Source organism: Nycticebus coucang, chromosome 9 (genome assembly GCF_027406575.1).
Source record: "Nycticebus coucang isolate mNycCou1 chromosome 9, mNycCou1.pri, whole genome shotgun sequence".
NCBI lineage: Eukaryota > Metazoa > Chordata > Mammalia > Primates > Lorisidae > Nycticebus > Nycticebus coucang.
This window is the reverse complement of record NC_069788.1, coordinates 42,897,282-42,915,996: the sequence shown is the minus strand read 5'-3', so window position 1 is coordinate 42,915,996 and position 18,715 is coordinate 42,897,282. Positions and strand designations below refer to the sequence as shown.

The following is an 18,715-nucleotide window of genomic DNA, read 5'->3' as shown; positions in this document are numbered from 1 at the left end:
TTTTGGTTGGAATTGTGGCTAAGCTTTTGGGCCAGAGACTCTGCCCCACTATTTGTCTCTTCCTTCCTCAGCTTGCAGGCCACTGACTTTGCCAAAATCACCACTGTTGTGACCAGCGTCCCTTCAGCCCCGGGCAAGGTCCTCAGAGCCTTTCCCACCACCGCCATGGATGGCCCTGTCACCAGGTCTCCCCCTTCTCACTAGTGCTGATTCCCCAGGGGTCTCCTTGGAAATTGAGGCAGAGCCCCTTCTCCCAAGAGAGCAGCTTGGGCTTTCCTGATGGGGTCATTTTATCCCGTCCCCTGCAGAAGTGAAACTCTTCCCCTCCAGACTACTCATTCCTTCACCCCACAACTACTTATCAAGCCCCTACTATGTTCTATCAGGGGTCCTCAAACTATGGCCTGCAGGCCACATGCAGCAGTGTGATTGTATTTGTTCCTGTTTTGTTTTTTTACTTCAAAATAAGATATGTGCAGTGTGCATAGGAATTTGTTCATAGTTTTTTTTTTTTAAACTATAGTCCGGCCCTCCAAAAGTCTGAGGGACAGTGAACTGGCCCCCTGTTTAAAAAGTTTGAGGACCCCTGGATTCTGAGGAACATGATAGACACATACCCCTGCCCATGGAGTTACCACCTAGCCAGGGAGATGGGTGATAAAACACAGAAGTAAAATATATAACATCTGAAAAAAATAAATCAATTGTGAGTTAGTGATGAATGCTGGGGAGAATAAAGTAAAACAGGGAAGGAAGATGGAAGGGCTGGGCGGGGGGATTGGAATGACAGCTGAAATGAATTGATAAGGGAGTCCAGGAAGGCCTTGCTGAGGTAACATTGGGATAAAGACCTGAAGGGGGCAGAGATGAGCCGGGAACCGTCAGGGGCAAGAGCAGTCCAGGCAGAGGGAACAGCAAGTGCGAAGGCCCTGAGGTGGGAGTGTGCTGGGATTGTTCCAGTCGCAATGGGAGGGGCGGAGCTGCCTTGCAGGGCCCTTGGGGCCATCGTGAGAGTGCTGCCTTCCACTTCCGTGGTCAGGCAGCTCCCAGTTCTGGGTCATGTGAGTTGCTGTTGGATCAGGAGCTCCCTGCAGACGGATGGGGCTCAGGGACCAGCAGCCCTTGCAGGGCTTTAAAGAGAGGAGGATGTGATCTGATTTAGGTTTTGGGCCTTTGTGGTGCTGGCAGTCTCTCCCTCTTCCCTATTCAATATTTCAAATGTCCCTTCTGGGTAGGAGGTAACGGAGCCTGTTAGGCCAATGAGGATAACCAGCCCCTCCTACTCTCGATTTAAGCTGGGTTCCCCAGGAGCTTGGGTGGGGAGTGGGTCTCTATGTCCCACAGTGGCCCTGGGAGACATCTGGCCTTCTCCCCTCCTCACCCTCTGCACACCCTGCAGCTGGAGGCCAAGCTCCACCACCTCAGTAGCACACAGCAGGAAGCCAACTCGGAGAACCAGCAGCTTCGGGAGGCTGAGCGCGACCTAGCTGGGCAGCTAGAGGAGGTGCGGGGACGGCTGCAGGTGACCAGAAAGCACCTAAATGCCGCCAGGGGCCGAGTGTCCTGGCAGATGGAGGAGGAAACCAGGCAAGTGGCTGCCATCCCTGGACCAGGGTGGACACCAGGAACTTCCTGTGAGAAGGGTGTGGGGCTCAGTTCTCTAATGCTCTGGTTAGCACGCAGTGCAGTTACCTCCTCCCTCCTTAAACCTCTCAACAACTCTGCCAAGCTGGGTTATCATGCCCATTTCTCAGATGAGGAAACTGAGGTGCAGAAAAAGGAAAGACCTGTGCCCAATGTCATACAGCTGGAGCTAAGACCTACACATGTGTGTGCACGTCCACACACATGCGCACAGGGTCTAGTGCAGGCTGGGCCTCTGGCAGGGGCTCACTCTACTTGTTATAGCTCAGAGGAATAGGACAGGCCAGAATGGTCAAGGAAGGCTTCTTGGAGGTGAAGCTTCACATGGGTCTTGAGGATGAGCAGGACTCGATGATGTGGGGAACAGTGAGGTACACATACCAGGTGACAGGACTGTCTGAGCAAAGTCTTGGAGGAGGGCCCGCCCAGGGTGTGCAATGGATGATGAGGGATTCTGGTGGGACTGTGTGTGACAGTCCCACCAGTATCTCTACTGCCCCTCCCCTGACCTCCTTGCTTCCTTTCTAGTGTCTCCAGAGCAGGTGAGATGGCCCCAGGCCCTCAGGCTATCTCCCCTGAGGAGGCTCCTCTGCCTAGGCTGTTTGGGGACCATGAGGACTGGGGTCAGCTCCTGAGCAGCATCCACAGCCCTCCACACAGAGCCTTGCAGCTCTCCTGGAGCCCACCCTCCACCCCAAGAGCTGCGTCAGGCCCTCAGACACCCCGTGTGGTCAGGCAGATCTCCATCTCAGAGCCACACACTTCGCTATTTGGTCAGGAGCCATCATTAGACCTGGATGGGGCTCCAAGGAGTCCCCCTAGGGTGACTTCCAGCACCAAGGACAGGAAAGAAGTGGACCCAGATGGACAGGATGTCAACGCAGAGCAGTCTGTAGAGAACCCTCACCGCCCAGACCCCAGCGAGGAGCCAGGGTCCAGACCCAAGGGCCACTTCCTCTGGGGTATCCCAGAAGCTGGGGAGTCAGGAAGCCTGGTGGCAGCTGCTTTGAAGGTGCTCACTCCTTTGGAGGGGGAACCACCTCCCCACGTGAACACTCTTATTTCTGAGGCCCAGGCTGGGCCCAGCAAACATTCAGACACAGATGATCAGGGTCCCAGGCCTGAGCCTGCCCCAGTCAAGCCACCCAGGCAGATAGAGGTCCTCCATCACAACCTGTACGCCACTGGCTCTGAGTCAGGGGCAGGATCCCAAGGGGTCAAAACCCTCATAATAAAGCCAGTTGGATTCTCCTGGGGCATGGAGTCTGTGGGTCAGGATCCCACAGAGGGGCTGGGGCAGGGCAAGCCAGGCCTGGCTGTGCAGGAGGGCCATCCTGAGGAGCTGAGAGAAGCTCCTGGCCAGGTTCTTGGGCCAAGTGAGCTGCCTGGCCTCTCTGACCAGAGTACGGAAGAGGAACCAAAGGCTGAGGAAGGAAAACGAGTGGATCAGGGTGGGCAGGACCTCCATTTAGAGCAGTCAGCTGAGGCTCATGGTCTGCAAACTGGGCCTTTAGGACTCCCCCAGCAAGACACACTGCCAGCTCCTCTCACACCTGACTCACCACAGGCAGGACCAGCAGCCTCTGCTTTTGGAAAACCATCACCTCCAAGGAGCTCTCCTCCCCTCTCCTCCATGGGGACTTGGCCTGGGGCTGCAGCAGGACTCCAGGAGCCCACACAAGTCCTGTCTACTACCATGGCTGAGCTGGAAGCCCACCCCAGGCCCCAACCTATGACTGTTCACTTAGAAGAACAAGGTCCCCCTCAATCCAGGGAGCCAAGGGCAGAGAGGAGGCCTGAAGATCCAGGGACGGGCTCCAGGGAGGCTGAGCTGACCCCATCCCTGGGGGAACCCATGGCCAACCAGCCTCAGGCCAACCCTGATTACCTCTTCCATGTCATATTCCTGGGAGACTCCAATGTAGGCAAAACATCTTTCCTGCACCTGCTACACCAGAACTCCTTTGCCACTGGGATGACAGCTACTGTGGGTAAGGTACCAGCTGGGGAGGGCCACAGGGAGCAAGGGGAGACCTGGCCAGGGCCAACAAGCTGGAGCAGGCCCAGAGCGAGCCACCCCAAGGAAGCCTCAGGTTCTGCCCTGGCCACAGGGCCTGCATTAGACATTGTTTTATATGGGCATAGTCTTACTATTTCACTAATCATCTCTAATTACAGGTAATTTGCTTTTTTGCATTGATCTGATTAGCTTATAATGTGCTTCATCAACAAAGCACCCTGCAATTTAGGTGCCAGTGCTAGTTGATAGTGAAAACAAGCAAGTCTCCACCCACATGGCCTGTGGGCAGGCCACTGCAGGGTCAGCCTGGCTGGATTTGCTCATGACTAGCTCCAGGCCAGGCAGCCATGCTCTGGCAGGAAATCACTTAGGGTAAGTCGAATATTTTACATAGATGTATCTATAGAATGTGGTAAGTTAGGAACCTAAGTTCCTGAGTTCAAACCCCAACTCTGCCACTTGTTAGGTATATAAACTTGGGCAAATCATTTAACCCCTTTGAGTCCTCAAATCCTCATCCATATGAGGACAACAGCAGTGCCAACTTCCTAGAGTGGTTTGTAAGCATTAGTTAATGTATGTCAAGCTCTTAGAATAATATCTGGCACATAGTGAGTACCAGATAAATAATAGTTATTATTATTGTTGTTATTATTCTTAAAGTAAATAGTTGATAATGTCTAACTCAGTGGCTCCTGAAAGAAATGGCCTAAAGCAAAAAGACTCCCCTTCCTGGGCGGCGCCTGTGGCTCAGTCGGTAAGGCGCCGGCCCCATATACTGAGGGTGGCAGGTTCTAAGCCGGCCCCGGCCAAACTGCAACCAAAAAATAGCCGGGCGTTGTGGCGGGTGCCTGTAGTCCCAGCTACTTGGGAGGCTGAGGCAAGAGAATCGCTTAAGCCCAGGAGTTGGAGGTTGCTGCGAGCTGTGTGAGGCCACGGCACTCTACCGAGGGCCATAAAGTGAGACTCTGTCTCTACAAAAAAAAAAAAAAAAAAAAGACTCCCCTTCCTAAAAGCATCAGGATATCTGGACACTAAATGTTGTATAGAGCTACAGAAAAAAAGCTTGAGAGAATGAAGGGTAGACCCATTTAGGGACAAAGATGAGGTGATTGATACGTGTCTTTGTTTCAGACCATGGCATGTGCTGACTGGAGAGCAGTCAGCATTCACACAAGAGAGGTTCAGGACAGATTATCAAACTTTTCTCTACCCAAGCATCCTCACCTGGGGACCTAGTTAGAAACTCAGGGGCCTCAAGAGGGACAACCCATAGCAGGCTTGACCTGATGTTGAGTGGGGCCAGAGGGTGTACAAGGCCACCATTACTGACCATTTATGATGCACCAGGCATCTTCCTTGCAACAGCCCTCCTTGTAATTGAACTCCTTATTATGCAGTAGGAAGGTCCCACGAAATTCAGAAAAGCTTAGGTTGTATAAAAACAAAACAAAACAAAACAAAAGCCCCAAACAGAGCCAGCCTGCATACACTGCAAGCCCGCTGAGATGAGGTGCCGGATCCAAATCTGTTCCAGTCCCAGCTATGCTTTACTGCCCCCTGGTGGCTGTCGTCTATTCTGGCTTAAATATCTCAGAGGACGGTCCTGTTTTCATTGGCCAATAGTTTCTCAACCAGAGTTACCCTCCCTCTGTTTCCATCCTCTCTCTCAGAAAAATAAGAACCATAGCCCACTTGTATTTTAGGACAGGGCCAGGTAGAGAACCAGAGCCAAGGGATTTATGTCTGAATATGCATTTTCCACATCTACTCCCATTTTTACAGATGAGAAAAACAGAAATTGAAGACCTGTTTAAGTTTCTTGCCCTATATGGGCTCCAAAGTTCATATCTGAAGCCTCCTGTCTCAAAAGCCCATGCACACCACCAAAAGTTTATCCTCTCTGAGGTTCATAATTGCCCTCTCCCTGAGCTGTTCATTTAAAATAGCAGATTCAGGCCAGGTGTGGTGGCTCTCGCCTGTAATCCTAGCACTCTGGGAGGCCAAGGCAGGTGGATTGCCTGAGCTTACGGGTTCGAGACCAGCCTGAGCAAGATTGAGACCCCTAACTCTAAAAATAGCCAGGCATTGTGGCAGGCGCCTGTAGTCCCAGCTGAATCACCTGAGCCCAAGAGTTGAGGCTGTGAGCTATGATGCTACAGCACTCTATCCAGGGTGACAAAGTAAGACTCTGTCTCAAAAAAAATAAAATAAATAGCAGATTCCTTAGCCAGTTATGGTGGCACACAACTAGTCCCAGCTACTTGGGAAGCTGAAGCAGGAGGATCACTTGAGCCCAGGAGTTTGAGGTTGCAGTGAATTATGATGACACCACTGTACTCCAGCCTGGTGACAGAGTGGGATCCTGTCTCGAATGAATGAATGAATGAATGAAACAGCAGATTCCCAGAGAAGGAGAAAATAAATTCCTAACAATTTATATGGTTAAGTTGTAACACATTTGGGAGGAGGGTGGGGTTCTTGGGTGCATTGAGGAGGGGGTGGGCAGTAATGGGGGATTATCAAATGCAAGGAAGAATTGTAGAGTTGTTCAGTAGATTCCCTGATGGCTTTGTGATCAGAAGTTGAATCAGATGACCTCAGAGGTCCCTGCAGACGTTGGGCTTCTTACAACCCTCAGGAAAGAGGACAGTAAGAACAAGCAGATGCTACTTCTGCTTCTCTCTTGCTGAGGTCAGGCCTCCCCTGGCTGCCCCTGCTCCCAGCTTCTTTGTGGAGGAAGGGGGCAGGAGAGAGGGGAGCCTGTGGTTTAAGCCACCACCAGGGGGCAGCATTGGTGCTTATGGGGGTCACCATAAGCCACTCCACTGGCTCTGGCCTGAGCCGGCATTGCTTGTACTAGGAGATTCATCTTTTGTGACCTGGCCTGGGGTCTGCAGTAGGCTCTGCAGCTTGGGGTTCCATTAGGAAAGAAGGTAGGGATAGGTACAAAGCAGCCCCTACCCATCCCTGCAGCCCTACTCCACCTGGTTTCCTCAGAAGTTGGGGTTGGCAGGAAGGTGTGCCCCAAAGCTCTCAAACCTCCTTGGGATTTCACCATATTCCCCAGGACAGAAAGAGTCTAGAACTATGACCACAGGCAATGGCGGAGCTGTGAAATGTGAGGGGCTGGGGATCAGGGAGATGAGACATCATGGTGATAATAAAAATTACCACTTCTCCCGTACCTACCAGAAATCATTATCGTCTCAATCACCCTGCAATGTGGGTCTTCATAAATTGCCACCTTGCAAATGAGGAAGGAGGCTCAGAGAGGTGAAGTGATTTGCCTGAGGTCGTGTAACTGTCCGTACACAGAGACTGGTCATCCCTGAAGCCAGTGTTCCGTCTGCCCCTCTGGGCTGCCTGTCTACCTTGCTGTGTAGTTGAGGGGGAAGATGTGTGCAACAAATAGGGACTGGAAGGAGTATTATAAAGATAAAATAATGTGACTTGTTTTCTGGATGGCCTGAGGAATAAACATCACTGTGCCGTCGAACAGACCAGGCACCTTGTGTTGGCACGACCTCATGGTGCTGCTGGGTAGTCTGTGAACGCTTCTCGGAGGATGTGGGCCCTTGAGTATGGATGGGATTTGGAGAACCGGGGAAAACTCACAGCCAAAGGCTCCATCCCATGGTGGCTGGTGTTGGGGATAGGTGTATACCAGGGCAGGCCTTAGCTACAAGTCCTGGATGGTGACTTAAAAGTGGGCCTCAACCTTTTTTGTGTCCTAGGAGTGGATTTTCAGGTCAAAAACCTACTCGTGGACAATAAGTGCTTTGCACTGCAGCTCTGGGACACCGCTGGCCAGGAGAGGTAACGGGCACTGTCTGTATCAGTTGTGTCAAGCACCTGGGCTGAGCCTAGGGGTGTAGAGGGATGGAGGGAAGCCCTGACAACATGGGCTAAAGGAAACCAAGTGCAAACAGGCAACTGCCCCTAAGGACTCTGGAGGCCAGGGAAGGAAAGAAGAGTGAAGCTGAATTGTGGCAGACACCATGGCAGGCACAGGCGTCCCTCAGACTGGCATATGTTAGGGCCATCCCAACACGGCCCTCAGGGCATAGCCACTGAATCACTTGTCCTTCTGAAGACACTAGCCTCCCACTTTCCACTTAGGCAGCAACGATCAGCCTAAAAGTTGAAGTTGCATCGTGGACTCTGCAGTTCCACTTTCAGAAATGCATTCTATGGATGGACTTGGACATGACTATACTAACAAAGGGAACAGGACCGTCCATAATAATATCACTTACATTATGAAACATTGGGAATAGCCTAAATGTGCATCTATAGTGGACGCACTGGTTAAATAAATCAGAATCAACCACACAGTAGAACACTATAAAGCCACAGAAAGACAAGAAAAGAAAGACAGAAAAAGACTGAGGACTACCTTTATTTACTAATTGAGAAATATCTTCAAGACATCTTCTTAACTGGAAAAAAGAAGTGCAGATACTAAATATTAATGAGCACAATGAGTGTTTTACACGGTTTTTGTGTAAAGCAGGGGGAAAAGATGTGTTTGTATTATACATGTGTCTGTGTGTATATATACGTATATACAACACATAAATTACTGCTGGAAAAATATTTAAGAAACTTGGTAACCCTGGGTTTCTGAGGAGGGAGACCAGGTGGCTGCAGGATGGGGCACAGGGAGGGAGACTTTTTATTGAATGTCCTTTGGCCCCTTTTGAAATTTGAGCCATGAGAACTGTCCCCTTGTCATCAATAACTGTGCTGTGAGCAGGAAAGCACATGCACACCCTCAGGAGGTGGCGATCAGAGGCAGGCCAGGTCCATCTCTGCCTTTGCAGATAGAGTGGCTGTGGCTTAGAGAGGTGGGGTCTGGGGCCGGGAGGCCTGCTGTGGCCTCACACAGACTCTCCCGGCAGGTACCACAGCATAACGCGGCAGCTGCTCCGTAAGGCTGATGGGGTAGTGCTCATGTACGACGTCACCTCCCAGGAGAGCTTTGCCCACGTGCGCTATTGGCTAGACTGTCTCCAGGTGAGCAGATGGTTTCTGGGGTTGGCCCCGGTTTGGGGAGTCAAGAGGAAACTTAGATTCTGCCCACTCCCCTTTGTCTGCCAGGATTACAAATGACACAGCAGACACATGGGTGACACCACCCACTGAAGGCAGGTGGTTGGATGAGCTGGGAGCACGGTAGTACAAAAACCCACAACTACATGGTACAGCCTTCAAACCAAACTACTTCCTTTATCCAGTGAATGTTTCTTTCCTACATACAGCTGCTCAGTTGTTGAAACCTTCTTACACCTGAGGATAATGGAGGTCTAGTGCCACTCCGGGTGATAATTCCTCTGCTCATGTCTCTAGTTCTTCCCCCACATACTCTGTCGATGCACATCTACTGGAATTCTGGAGGGTATACTGGCATGGCAGAGGGGTATGAAGTTAGCCGTATTGTCTTCTCTCCAAAAGTTTCTAGTCTAGTTGAAGAGATGCTAAAGAAGTAGATAAGATAATGTGTGAGGAGGAGAGCTGGGCCCCAGGGTCTGACAGGACCTGGATTTGAATCCCAGCTATCCCATCCCAACTCCGAGACTTTGAACAGGTGACTTAAACCTCTCTGAACTTTAATTTCCTGACTTCTTTCATAGAGGAGTTGTGAGGGCTGATATAATTGCTTTTAGCACAGCACCTGGTGTATAGCAAATGGTAATCAGAAGCTATTATCATTATCATTATTCATGAAACAATTAGGAAATGTGGGCCAGGCACAGCGGCTTATGCCTGTAATTCTAGCACTCTGGGAGGCTGAGAAGGGAGGATCACCTGTGCTCAGGAGTTTGAGACCAGCCTAAGCAAGAGTGAGACACAGTTTCTACTAAAAATAGAAAAGTTAGATGGGTCTTGGTAGCATGTGCTTATAGTCCCAGCTACTTGGGAGGCTGAAGCAAGAGGATCTCTTAAGCCCTGGAGTTTGAAGTTGCAGTGAGCTATGATGATGCCACTGCATTCTACCCACGGTGACAGAGCAAGACTTGGTCTCAAAAAAAGAAAAATTATAAAATGTGCAAGGCAGCCTATATAATCAAACATTGGACCATTCAACACACATAGGGAAAGAGGGTCATGGGCAGAAGTAATCCAGGAAGGCTTCCTAGGGGAAGTGCCCTTGAGGTTGGTCTTAAATAGCAGGTAAGATGTTTGCAGGCAGAGAGGAGGGGCAGTCTCATTGCAGAGGAGGGGAGGTGTCCAGGTGAGAAGGATATGAAGTGAACGTGACCCAAGAGGAGCACATGTGGAAGGCACATTTCTAGGAGAGGAGGGCCAAATCTGCCCAGGGCCTGGCATACAGAGGTGTGGCTGAGAGAATATGTTCTGTGTGCAGGACACAGGTCTGGAAGGGGTGGTCATCCTTCTCCTGGGAAATAAGACGGACTGTGAGGAGAAGCGGCAAGTGCCCACTGAGGCTGGGCAGCAACTGGCCCAGGTAAGTGCCTGGGCGTGACCCCTCTCCCAGCCTGGATGGGGCGGACACCTTCCTGGCAGGCAGTGAATAGGGGGCACCCTGAACTGGGCAACTGAGAAGGATTCATTGCCCATTCCTGTCCCTGCCCTACCCAAAGGCCTCGTCAGTGTGGACAGCAGCCTGGTCGTCTCTACTGCCTACCCACCGGCCTCTGGAGACCAGCCTTAGACCCAAACATGAGGCTGCAGTGGTGGGCATGCCGTTGAACCTCACTGTTGAATTAGCAAACACCCACACAATGTCCCAACCTACAGAAAAATATCTACAGAGTAAAAAAGGGTTTTAAATAGCTTCACTTAAAATTCCCAATCAAACTTTAATTTTATCTCTGGTCTCTAATTAACATGTTCCCTTCTAATTTATTCTGTCTTCAGACTCAAACTTTTCCTTGGGAAGATTACATCAAAAGCTCCACTGCCAGACGGTGGATACTATTTATTTACAAATAGTATTTAACCACATTCTGGAAAATCTGGAGAGTAATAAAAGGAGGGGGGAATCACTTCTCGCTCCCCCTCTCACAGGATCCCGTGTGGCATTTCCATATTGTACTTTCTTCCTGTTTCTCGCTCATTTCTGGTAATCATGAGGTCATCCTGTAGCTCCTCCTCGGGGAGTTGCTTTTTTGCTTTCCTTAAAAGTAGTAGCTCATTCCTTTGACATGCTAATTCTCCTCCACAATTCCTCTTGAGAGGAAGAATCAGAAATAATAATCCCTGAGGGAACACACAGTGGATACCCAGGTAGAATGTACAATCAAACATCTTTATGTGAGGATTTTTTTACAGTATTATTTATAAGAACAAATATTTGGCAGCAGCTGGTGGTGAAATGGTGGATGTTCACGTGAAAGGCCAGTATCTGCTGTTAAGAATTCTGTTCTGGAAAGATATTTAAGGGTGTGGGGGAAATGCTTATAATATAATGTGAAGTCAGAAAAGCAGCTGCGGGTTTGGATCTAGGTTGGGTTGAACCATATGAAATCACTGACATTTGACTGGTGCCTACCCAAACAGTGATTTCCTAGGGCTTAACCTAACAGTGCAGTGACATTTAGGGGCCCCCAGCCCCTGCTCAGTAAAAGGTTATATAAAATAGAATGGAAATATATATCCAAATCCTATTAAGATCAGTGGTTTGTATCTTGAACTTATACTTTTTTATGCTGTATCTTCCATTATTTTCCCCAATGAAATATTTTTGAAATCTAAAAATGTAAGTAACATTTGTAAAATGTTCCCAGAGGCATTTCTCCAAGTTGGGATGCTGGCAGCCCATGTCACTCTGAAGGCTGTGGAATGTCTCTGGGGTATGACCTTGACATGAGGGTGAAGGGGCTGTGAGCAGAGGGGCCCAGCTGGGGGCCATGGGCCACACTGATCTGGGACTCTCTGTCCCATGGAGGTCAGCTTAGGGAAGCAGTAGGCAGGACTCTGATGATCAGGACTTTAGTAGGGACTGCACCTGGCCTCTCAGTGCCTCCCCTAAGGCACATGTGACCCTCCCTATCTGGCCTGCAGGAGCTGGGGGTCTCCTTTGGGGAGTGCAGTGCTGCCTTGGGTCACAACATCCTGGAGCCCATAGTGAACCTGGCCAGGTAAGTGTTACCCCACTCACCACCCAGAATCCTCTGGAACAACCTCCAGCCTCACTTCTGACTTCTTTGTGGGAAGGCAAGGTCTATTCTGAGGAAATGAGTCAAAGAAGAACCTAGTTTCCTAACAGGGAGGGAGAGAGCACTGCACTGAGAATCTTCTGACTCCAGCTTCACCATTCCCATTAGTTGTATCCCTTCCCAGAGGCACCTACCCCTCCCCGAGCCTCAGTTTTCTCATCTATAAAATGGACTGGAAAAGGGAGTGTCTGTTTCCTTCCCAACTTTCCATGGATTTAGAATAAAATACAAATGCCTATACCATCCCTAATGCCATCTCCCCTGCTCCTTCTCTCTCTCTCACACACACACACACACACACACACATACACACATGTGCGCGCGCGCACATACTCACCAAGCTCCAGCCACTTTTGTTCAGTCCCTCCCTCCATACCTGGGGCCTGGCACGTACCAGGTGCTCAGCTCAATAAATGAATAAAATGAGTAAGGGGTGGGTGCTAAATCAGGTGAGCTGTGTCTGCACGTGGTAAATTCATCATGAATAAATGAACAGGCCTCTTTTACTTTCTAGCCCCCAGTCTCTCTCTTGGCTTTCAGCCTTGGCTCTCTGCCCAAATGAAACCCACTTTCTTCTAGCAAGCCCTGTCCGCAGCTCAGTCTGAGCTCAGACACCACCCACCTGCTTCCTCCCTGAATCCCCAGGACCTGGAGTGGAATTCTCCCCTAATCTGGTGTCACCCGGGGTTGCAGGTGTCCCTGTCTGTCCTCCTTACCTCTCAAGGCAGGGAATGTTGGTTTCTTGTGGCAATCACAGTCCCTTGCATAGTGCCTGGCCTGAAAGAAGAGGTCAGATGGCCAAAGTCTCTGGGGCCCCCATGTGGAATGCAGGAGGAGGGGGCAGTGCAGTCTCCAGCCCCGCAGCTCCATCCATGGGCCCCTCCATGCTGCTCCTGGGAGGTGAGAGAGGACTGATGCCTGGACACTGTTACACAGGTCACTCAAGATGCAAGAAGACCACCTGAAGGGCTCACTGGTGGAGGTGCCCCCCAGGAAGCCCCCCAAGAAAGCTGGCTGCTGCTTCTAACCACTGTCCTGTCCTGTCCAGGGTAGGATGACTGTCCCCTGACTTCCACTCCCTCAGCTCCTGTCCTGTCTTATGGGACAGCAATGACAGAGAGGACAGCTGGAAGTTCAGGAAAGTCCTCTTCAAATCAGAACTTGGTTTCCAAAGCAGAGACTGTGTTACCTCTGCCCTCTGCCTTCTGAAGAAGGACTTCTGGTTTGTAAATAAGCCTTGGCGGCGGGGGATATTCTTTACAACTCTTTAAAAAATGAAAAGTCTAGAAAAGCAACTTAAGGAAAAATACAAAAAAATATTGGCTACAGGCTCAGCACCTGTAGCTCAGTGAGTAGGGCACCAGCCACATACACCCAGGCTGGCAGGTTCAAGCCCAGCCCAGGCCTGCTAAACAATGACAGCTACAACCAAAAAATAGCCAGGTGTTGTGCAGGCACCTATAGTCCCAGCTACTTGGGAGGCTGAGGCAAGAGAATCGCTTAGGCCCAAGAGCTGGAGGTTGCTGTGAGCCGTGACACCATGGCACTCTACCCAGGGCAACATAGTGAGTGAGATTCTGTCTCAAAAAAAAGCAAAAAAATAAAAAAATAAAATAAATATTGGGCTACATATCTGTGGGTGGTAAAATTATAGGGTGATTATGAGGGATGTTATTTTCTTCTTTATAAATGTTTGTATTTTCAGATATTCTACGACTGGGTAGTCTACGTATAATCAGAAAAAAGAGTCAAGGAGGAGGAAAGAAACTTTTCAAGGCGCTTACTTTGGTGGTGATTCCTAATTGTATAATCTGTTAATTACCAAGTACTCTGTTTATTAAAGCAGTCCTGCTCTTCTTTACTGGCAGAGTGCTGCTGACCTTGTCTTGCTCATTGGTTCTATGTGGAAACTCAAGAGTTTCTCCTGAGTGGAATCCCATGGCTAGGGAACAGTGATGTTCGAATGGCCCCCGCTATGCCCCAATGTCCTCCTGTCTCCCTGAGCCCCAATCTCACTCCTTCTCGCCCCTATCCACCTCCGAGCGGTCATATTCGGGAGTCTTGTCCCCTGCCCCAGTGCCATGGTGTCCCTAGATGCAGCACTGTGCCCTGAGGCGTCAGTGTCTGGTGTGAGGTGCAGCTGGGGTGTGGCTGGCGGGGCTTGGGAAGCAGCCAGGAAACCTGGATTCAGACTCACTGACAGGCTCCTCTTTGGAGATTTTTCAGGAGTTCCCAGAATCTTGCAACATCCACCTCTCAAAAAGTGGCACCAGGGCCAGAGCTTCTGCCCTTGGAGAGTCTTAGGGAGACAGCCTTTCTCCCATTGGCTTATCCCCTATTGTGTGTGTTTGTGACAAATGTCGGTCACATTTTGCCATCACCACCAACTGGCTGCACAGTGCAGGCTGGGCACTGAGTTTGGTACTTAGTAACCATTCAGGGGCTGGGGGAGTCCCTGGCAGAAGCACAGGAGATTTCGGCTTCACAGAAAGACAAGCAAAGGCAGTTCAAGAACAGAGTTATAGAGAGAGAGAATAAAGGAGAAAGGGGAAGGCAGGAGGTGGGGGCAGAGCCCTGTTCTCGCTTATTTAAGTGGCCCACACCCCTCTCTCGTGCCTACAAGAGAGGCCTCAGCAGTAGTAAGCTTCCAATCACCTAAGGCACATGCCAGGAGCCAGGTGACACTTGGCAGGAGGTGGGGTGGAGAAGATTCTAGTGTGAGAAGCCAGAAAAGGCTGGGTCAGATGCCTATAGTGAGTCTCCTTCGACCTCCCGGCTACATGCAGATGATTCCTGGATGCAGCGACTGATCTTCCTACGGGGCCTCTCGCTGATTCCTTCTTACCCAGGGTCTTCTCCCTGCTCTGCCCTCTCCCCAGCCCACAAACCTACCTGCTTGCAGGGCTGGAGTGAGTGACACCTGGCCCTGGGTGAGGTGGGGACAGGTCCTGCTGTTGCTAATGGCTCTCTCTGGGGTCCAGGGGCCTGGCAGGCACTGATATCGGCTGGGGAGTTAATGAGGCAGGGAGGAAGGTGTGACTCCTGAGGGAGCTAGTAGAGCAGACAGAGCCACTGTCCTTTGGGGGGCCCAGTACCGGAGTGCTCCCCAGGCCTGCCCCTCCCATCTCAGCTCTGCTCTGGCCTCAGGCAGCTCAGATTCCCCAGAGGTGGGGTGCCGGAAGAGACTGCACACTGCCCAGAGCCCTCTCTCTGCTTTCTCCAGCTGGATCCACCTTAAGGACAGGGCCCGGCTGGGCAGAGGCCACCAGACTTTCCCAGTGTCAAAGGGCTTACAAGCTGGCAAGCAGGATCCAGGAACCTCAGAGCAGCATGAGGTAGGTAAGGACAGAAGCAGGAGGGAATAGGTAGACTTCAGAATGGTGAGTTCTCAAGGCACGTCAGCCAACGGGCCTCTGGCTACAACTTAGCTTGAGGCTCATTAAGAAAAAGATGATAGCACTCTGGGAACCTAGGCAGGAGGATCGCTTGAGCTCAAGAATTCAAGACCAGTCTTAGCAGAAGGGAGACTCTATGTCTACTAAAAATAAAAAAATTAGCCAGGCATTGTGGCTTGTGCCTGTAGTCCCAGCTACTGGAGAGGCTTAAGTAGGAGGCTTGCTTGAGTCCAGGAATTTGAGGTTGCTGTGAGCTATTATGCCGCTGCATTCTAGCTAGAAGACAGAGCAAGACTCTGTCTCAAAAAAAAAAAAAAAAAAAAAACAGGGTGGTGCCTGTGGCTCAGCCGGTAGGGCGCCATCCCCATATACTGAGGGTGGTGGGTTCAAACCCGGCCCTGGCCAAACTGCAACAAAAAATTAGCTGGCCTTGTGGTGAGCACCTGTAGTCCCAGCTGCTTGGGAGGCTGAGGCAAGAGAATCGCCTAAGCCCAGGAGTTGGAGGTTGCTGTGAGCTGTGTGATGCCACAGCACTCTACCGAGGGTGATAAAGTGAGACTCTGTCTCTACAAAACAAAACAAAACAAACAAACAAAAAAAAAAACATAAGAAACTCAGGGTGTGGACTGGGAAGAGGACTGCAGATAGGCAGAATGGAGGTGGGACAGGAACTCCAGGAGAAGAGAGCTTTTTAGAACAGGCTGATCAGGGAAAGAACTACAGCCATCCTTGACCCAGCGCCCACAACATGTCAGGCACTGCTCTGAGTACTTGACTCACATTACCTCGTTTAATCCTCACATCAACACTATGAGACTGGGCATGTTATTATCCCAATTTTACCAATAGAGGTTGAGTAACTCATCCATACTCACATAGCTAGTAAGTGCTAGAGCTGGTTTTAAACCCAAGCTCCACTCGCCAGAAGGTTAACCCTTAAGTTAGGAACTTCTTACAGGATGATGCGGATGATTGTGCGGAGCAGGGCCAGGTCTGCAGGCCTTTACCCCTCCCCTGCTCCTCTCCAGCAACATTCCATGTCATCAGTGAGTGTGGACCAGGAACAGGAGATAAAAAGGCAACAAGTGACAGGGAAGTGGCTAGACTGCTGCATTCATCCAGGGCAGCTGGGGTACGTGGGCAGGTCCCTCATTTCCTCCTTCTCCTGCAGCCCCTGGACCTAGAGTCTGGACCCTCAAATGGGGTGTTGGCATCAGAATTCATAGAGACCCAGAGGGCAGAGGTGGGATCTCACCTAATGTGCGCATTGTGAGGGTGTATAACATGCCCTCTGGGTGAGGGGCTCTTCTACATATGGAAATTTACCCTGGAAGTGAGAACAATATAATCTAAATATTGTACCCTCATATTAATTTGAATAAAGTTTAAAAAAAAGAAGAATTCATAGAGTCCCTCCTGCAGTCTCTCCTGAGCTGCCCTCAGGAACACTATGAAAGGAGGAGGCTTCACAGGAACAGGGGAGGTGGACTTTGGCTGTTTCCTACACTGTCCTTGTATGTCTGAAACAGGAGAATGGAGCCCAATGCCACATCCACTCCCTGGCTCACAGCCACGCCTGAGCGACTGCTCCGACTCATCTTCGCTGGGGTCTGCGGACTCATCCTGCTGGTGGGGCTGCTGGCCAACGGGCTCATGCTGCTGGTGGTGGGCCGGGGCCCAGGTGCCTGCCGCCCCCTCCTTGCCCTGACCAACAGCCTCATGGTGAACATCACGCTATCTGACCTGCTCTTCCTGGCCTGCGTGGTGCCTGTGCTGCTGCTGAGCTTCCTGCTACACGACTGGTGGCTGGGCCCTGCCGTGTGCACCATCAGCCAGGCCACTAACACAGCCACCATGTTCTGCACCTTCTACAGTATGGTGGCCACAGCCCTTCTGCGCCATGTGGCCGTGGCCTGGCCTGATGCGGCCTTACCAGCTAGCCAGGGTATCCGCTTACTGCTCTGTGGGGCCATGTGGGTCCTGGGCCTTACCGTGTCCCTGCCCAACTGGCTATTCCAGAGAGTGGCAGTGGAAGAGGAGACAGTGGGGGCCCCTGAGACCCAAGCCTGCCTCTTGCTCCTGAGTCCTGCTCAGACCTCCTGCTACTTCACCCTGCTGGGAGCCCTGGCCTTCCTGCCTTGCCTGTTGGGGCTGGGCTGCTCTTTCTGCCACGTGCACTGGCTCCTGTGGGTACGGCCCCGAGGTCCCACGGGGGAGAGCATCCAGGAGCACCAAGAGAACACAAGGCTCATCCTTGTGGTGCTGGTGGTTTTCATGCTGATGTGGGGACCCTGCTCTGTGCTGGGCTATGTAGCAGCCATGGGCTATCTGCCTGCCACACCAGAGGCTTTTGTGGCCTCCAGCCTCTGCACCATCCTGGCCTACTCCAATTGTGCTGTCAGCCCCCTCCTCTGCTTCTACCTCTCCCGCCCCTTCCGGGCAGGACTCAGGAACCTCTTCCGTAGGCCACTGACAGCCAGGCATCCCACAGGTGTGCGAGGGGCTGCTACAGTGATGGACAGTGTCCAGCCCGGCCAAGAGAGGGCCCCCAGCAGCCCATGGGCCTGATGGAGGTCTGAGACAACAGGGTGATAGAAGGACTGAGATTGCAGGGAGATGGAAAGACCCTCAGTGGCCTCAGAGCCCACTCCTTTTATTTTACCAGTGGAGACACTGAGAACCACAGAGGGCAGATAGCCCAACAAAGGTCATACAGCAATTACATGGCTCAGCTAGAGCTCACATCTTCAGACAACCAGGTCCCACCCACTCCACCTTGGGCTCACATATCTATAAACTCCTTTACTTTCTAGTTGTGTGATCTTGAGCAAGGCCCTTAACCTCTCCATGCCTTGGTTTGTTCATCTGGAAAAAGGGATAATGATTGTAAGCACTGTCTTCACAGGAATGTTAGGAAGATAAATTCACTAAACACGTTTAGGGTGCTTAGAAGAGTGTCTGGTGCTTACTAAGTACGTGTGCATGTTGGTCATTACCATTTTTATTAATTCAGGGGCATCTGAGGGAGTAGACAAGAAGATGGCAGAGGGCTTCCAAAGACAGAGAAGTAGGCAGAGGGATGATCTGGGGGTTGGCAGCCTGAGGTATTTAATCCTGAAGGCCAGAGTTGGGGGAGAGGGGACAACTGTAGTCTGGGTCCTCACCCAGAGCCTAGGAGTACCTTTCAGCCGCCTCTCCCTTTTCTGCCCACTCCCTCCAGCTCTGTCTTGCACACCCCTCCGTCCCTAAAAATAAAAGATTAAAAAAAAATTCAACCACGGAATCATGAGGCTATGCCTGTGAATGTCAGAACACCCTCCTTTCGTCCCCTTGGTGTGTCTTCCTGAGGGGCCTGGGGCAGGGGTCTCTCTTAAAGCTTACTCCTTCTCTCTACAGCCCAACCTGAGGTCTCCCTCCTCCCTACCCCCTGGCCTCCTTGGAGCAGGCCTCAGGCTTCTGTGTTGGCCTGG

At 51.1% G+C, this 18,715-nt stretch overlaps 2 protein-coding genes across 2 annotated transcripts in view; both read left to right on the top strand.

Annotated features, from left to right (window-relative positions):
* Positions 1 to 13,436, top strand: part of RAB44 (RAB44, member RAS oncogene family) — a 34,922-nt gene extending 21,486 nt beyond the window's left edge. Inside the window, exons 8-14 of the mRNA XM_053602860.1 lie at positions 1,400 to 1,614; positions 2,182 to 3,635; positions 7,402 to 7,483; positions 8,569 to 8,683; positions 10,035 to 10,136; positions 11,696 to 11,772; positions 12,787 to 13,436. Of these exons, the coding sequence (XP_053458835.1) occupies positions 1,400 to 1,614; positions 2,182 to 3,635; positions 7,402 to 7,483; positions 8,569 to 8,683; positions 10,035 to 10,136; positions 11,696 to 11,772; positions 12,787 to 12,877 (2,136 nt within the window). The 3' untranslated portion in view covers positions 12,878 to 13,436. The remainder of the gene's footprint in view (positions 1 to 1,399; positions 1,615 to 2,181; positions 3,636 to 7,401; positions 7,484 to 8,568; positions 8,684 to 10,034; positions 10,137 to 11,695; positions 11,773 to 12,786) is intronic.
* Positions 13,437 to 15,160: 1,724 nt separating this feature from the next.
* On the top strand, positions 15,161 to 17,813 carry LOC128594668 (galanin receptor type 1-like). Its single transcript, XM_053603595.1, has 2 exons — positions 15,161 to 15,185; positions 16,775 to 17,813. Exons 1-2 carry the CDS (start codon positions 15,181 to 15,183, stop codon positions 17,811 to 17,813), a joined length of 1,044 nt encoding a protein of 347 aa, XP_053459570.1. The 5' UTR covers positions 15,161 to 15,180.
* The last annotated feature ends 902 nt before the right edge of the window (positions 17,814 to 18,715 follow it).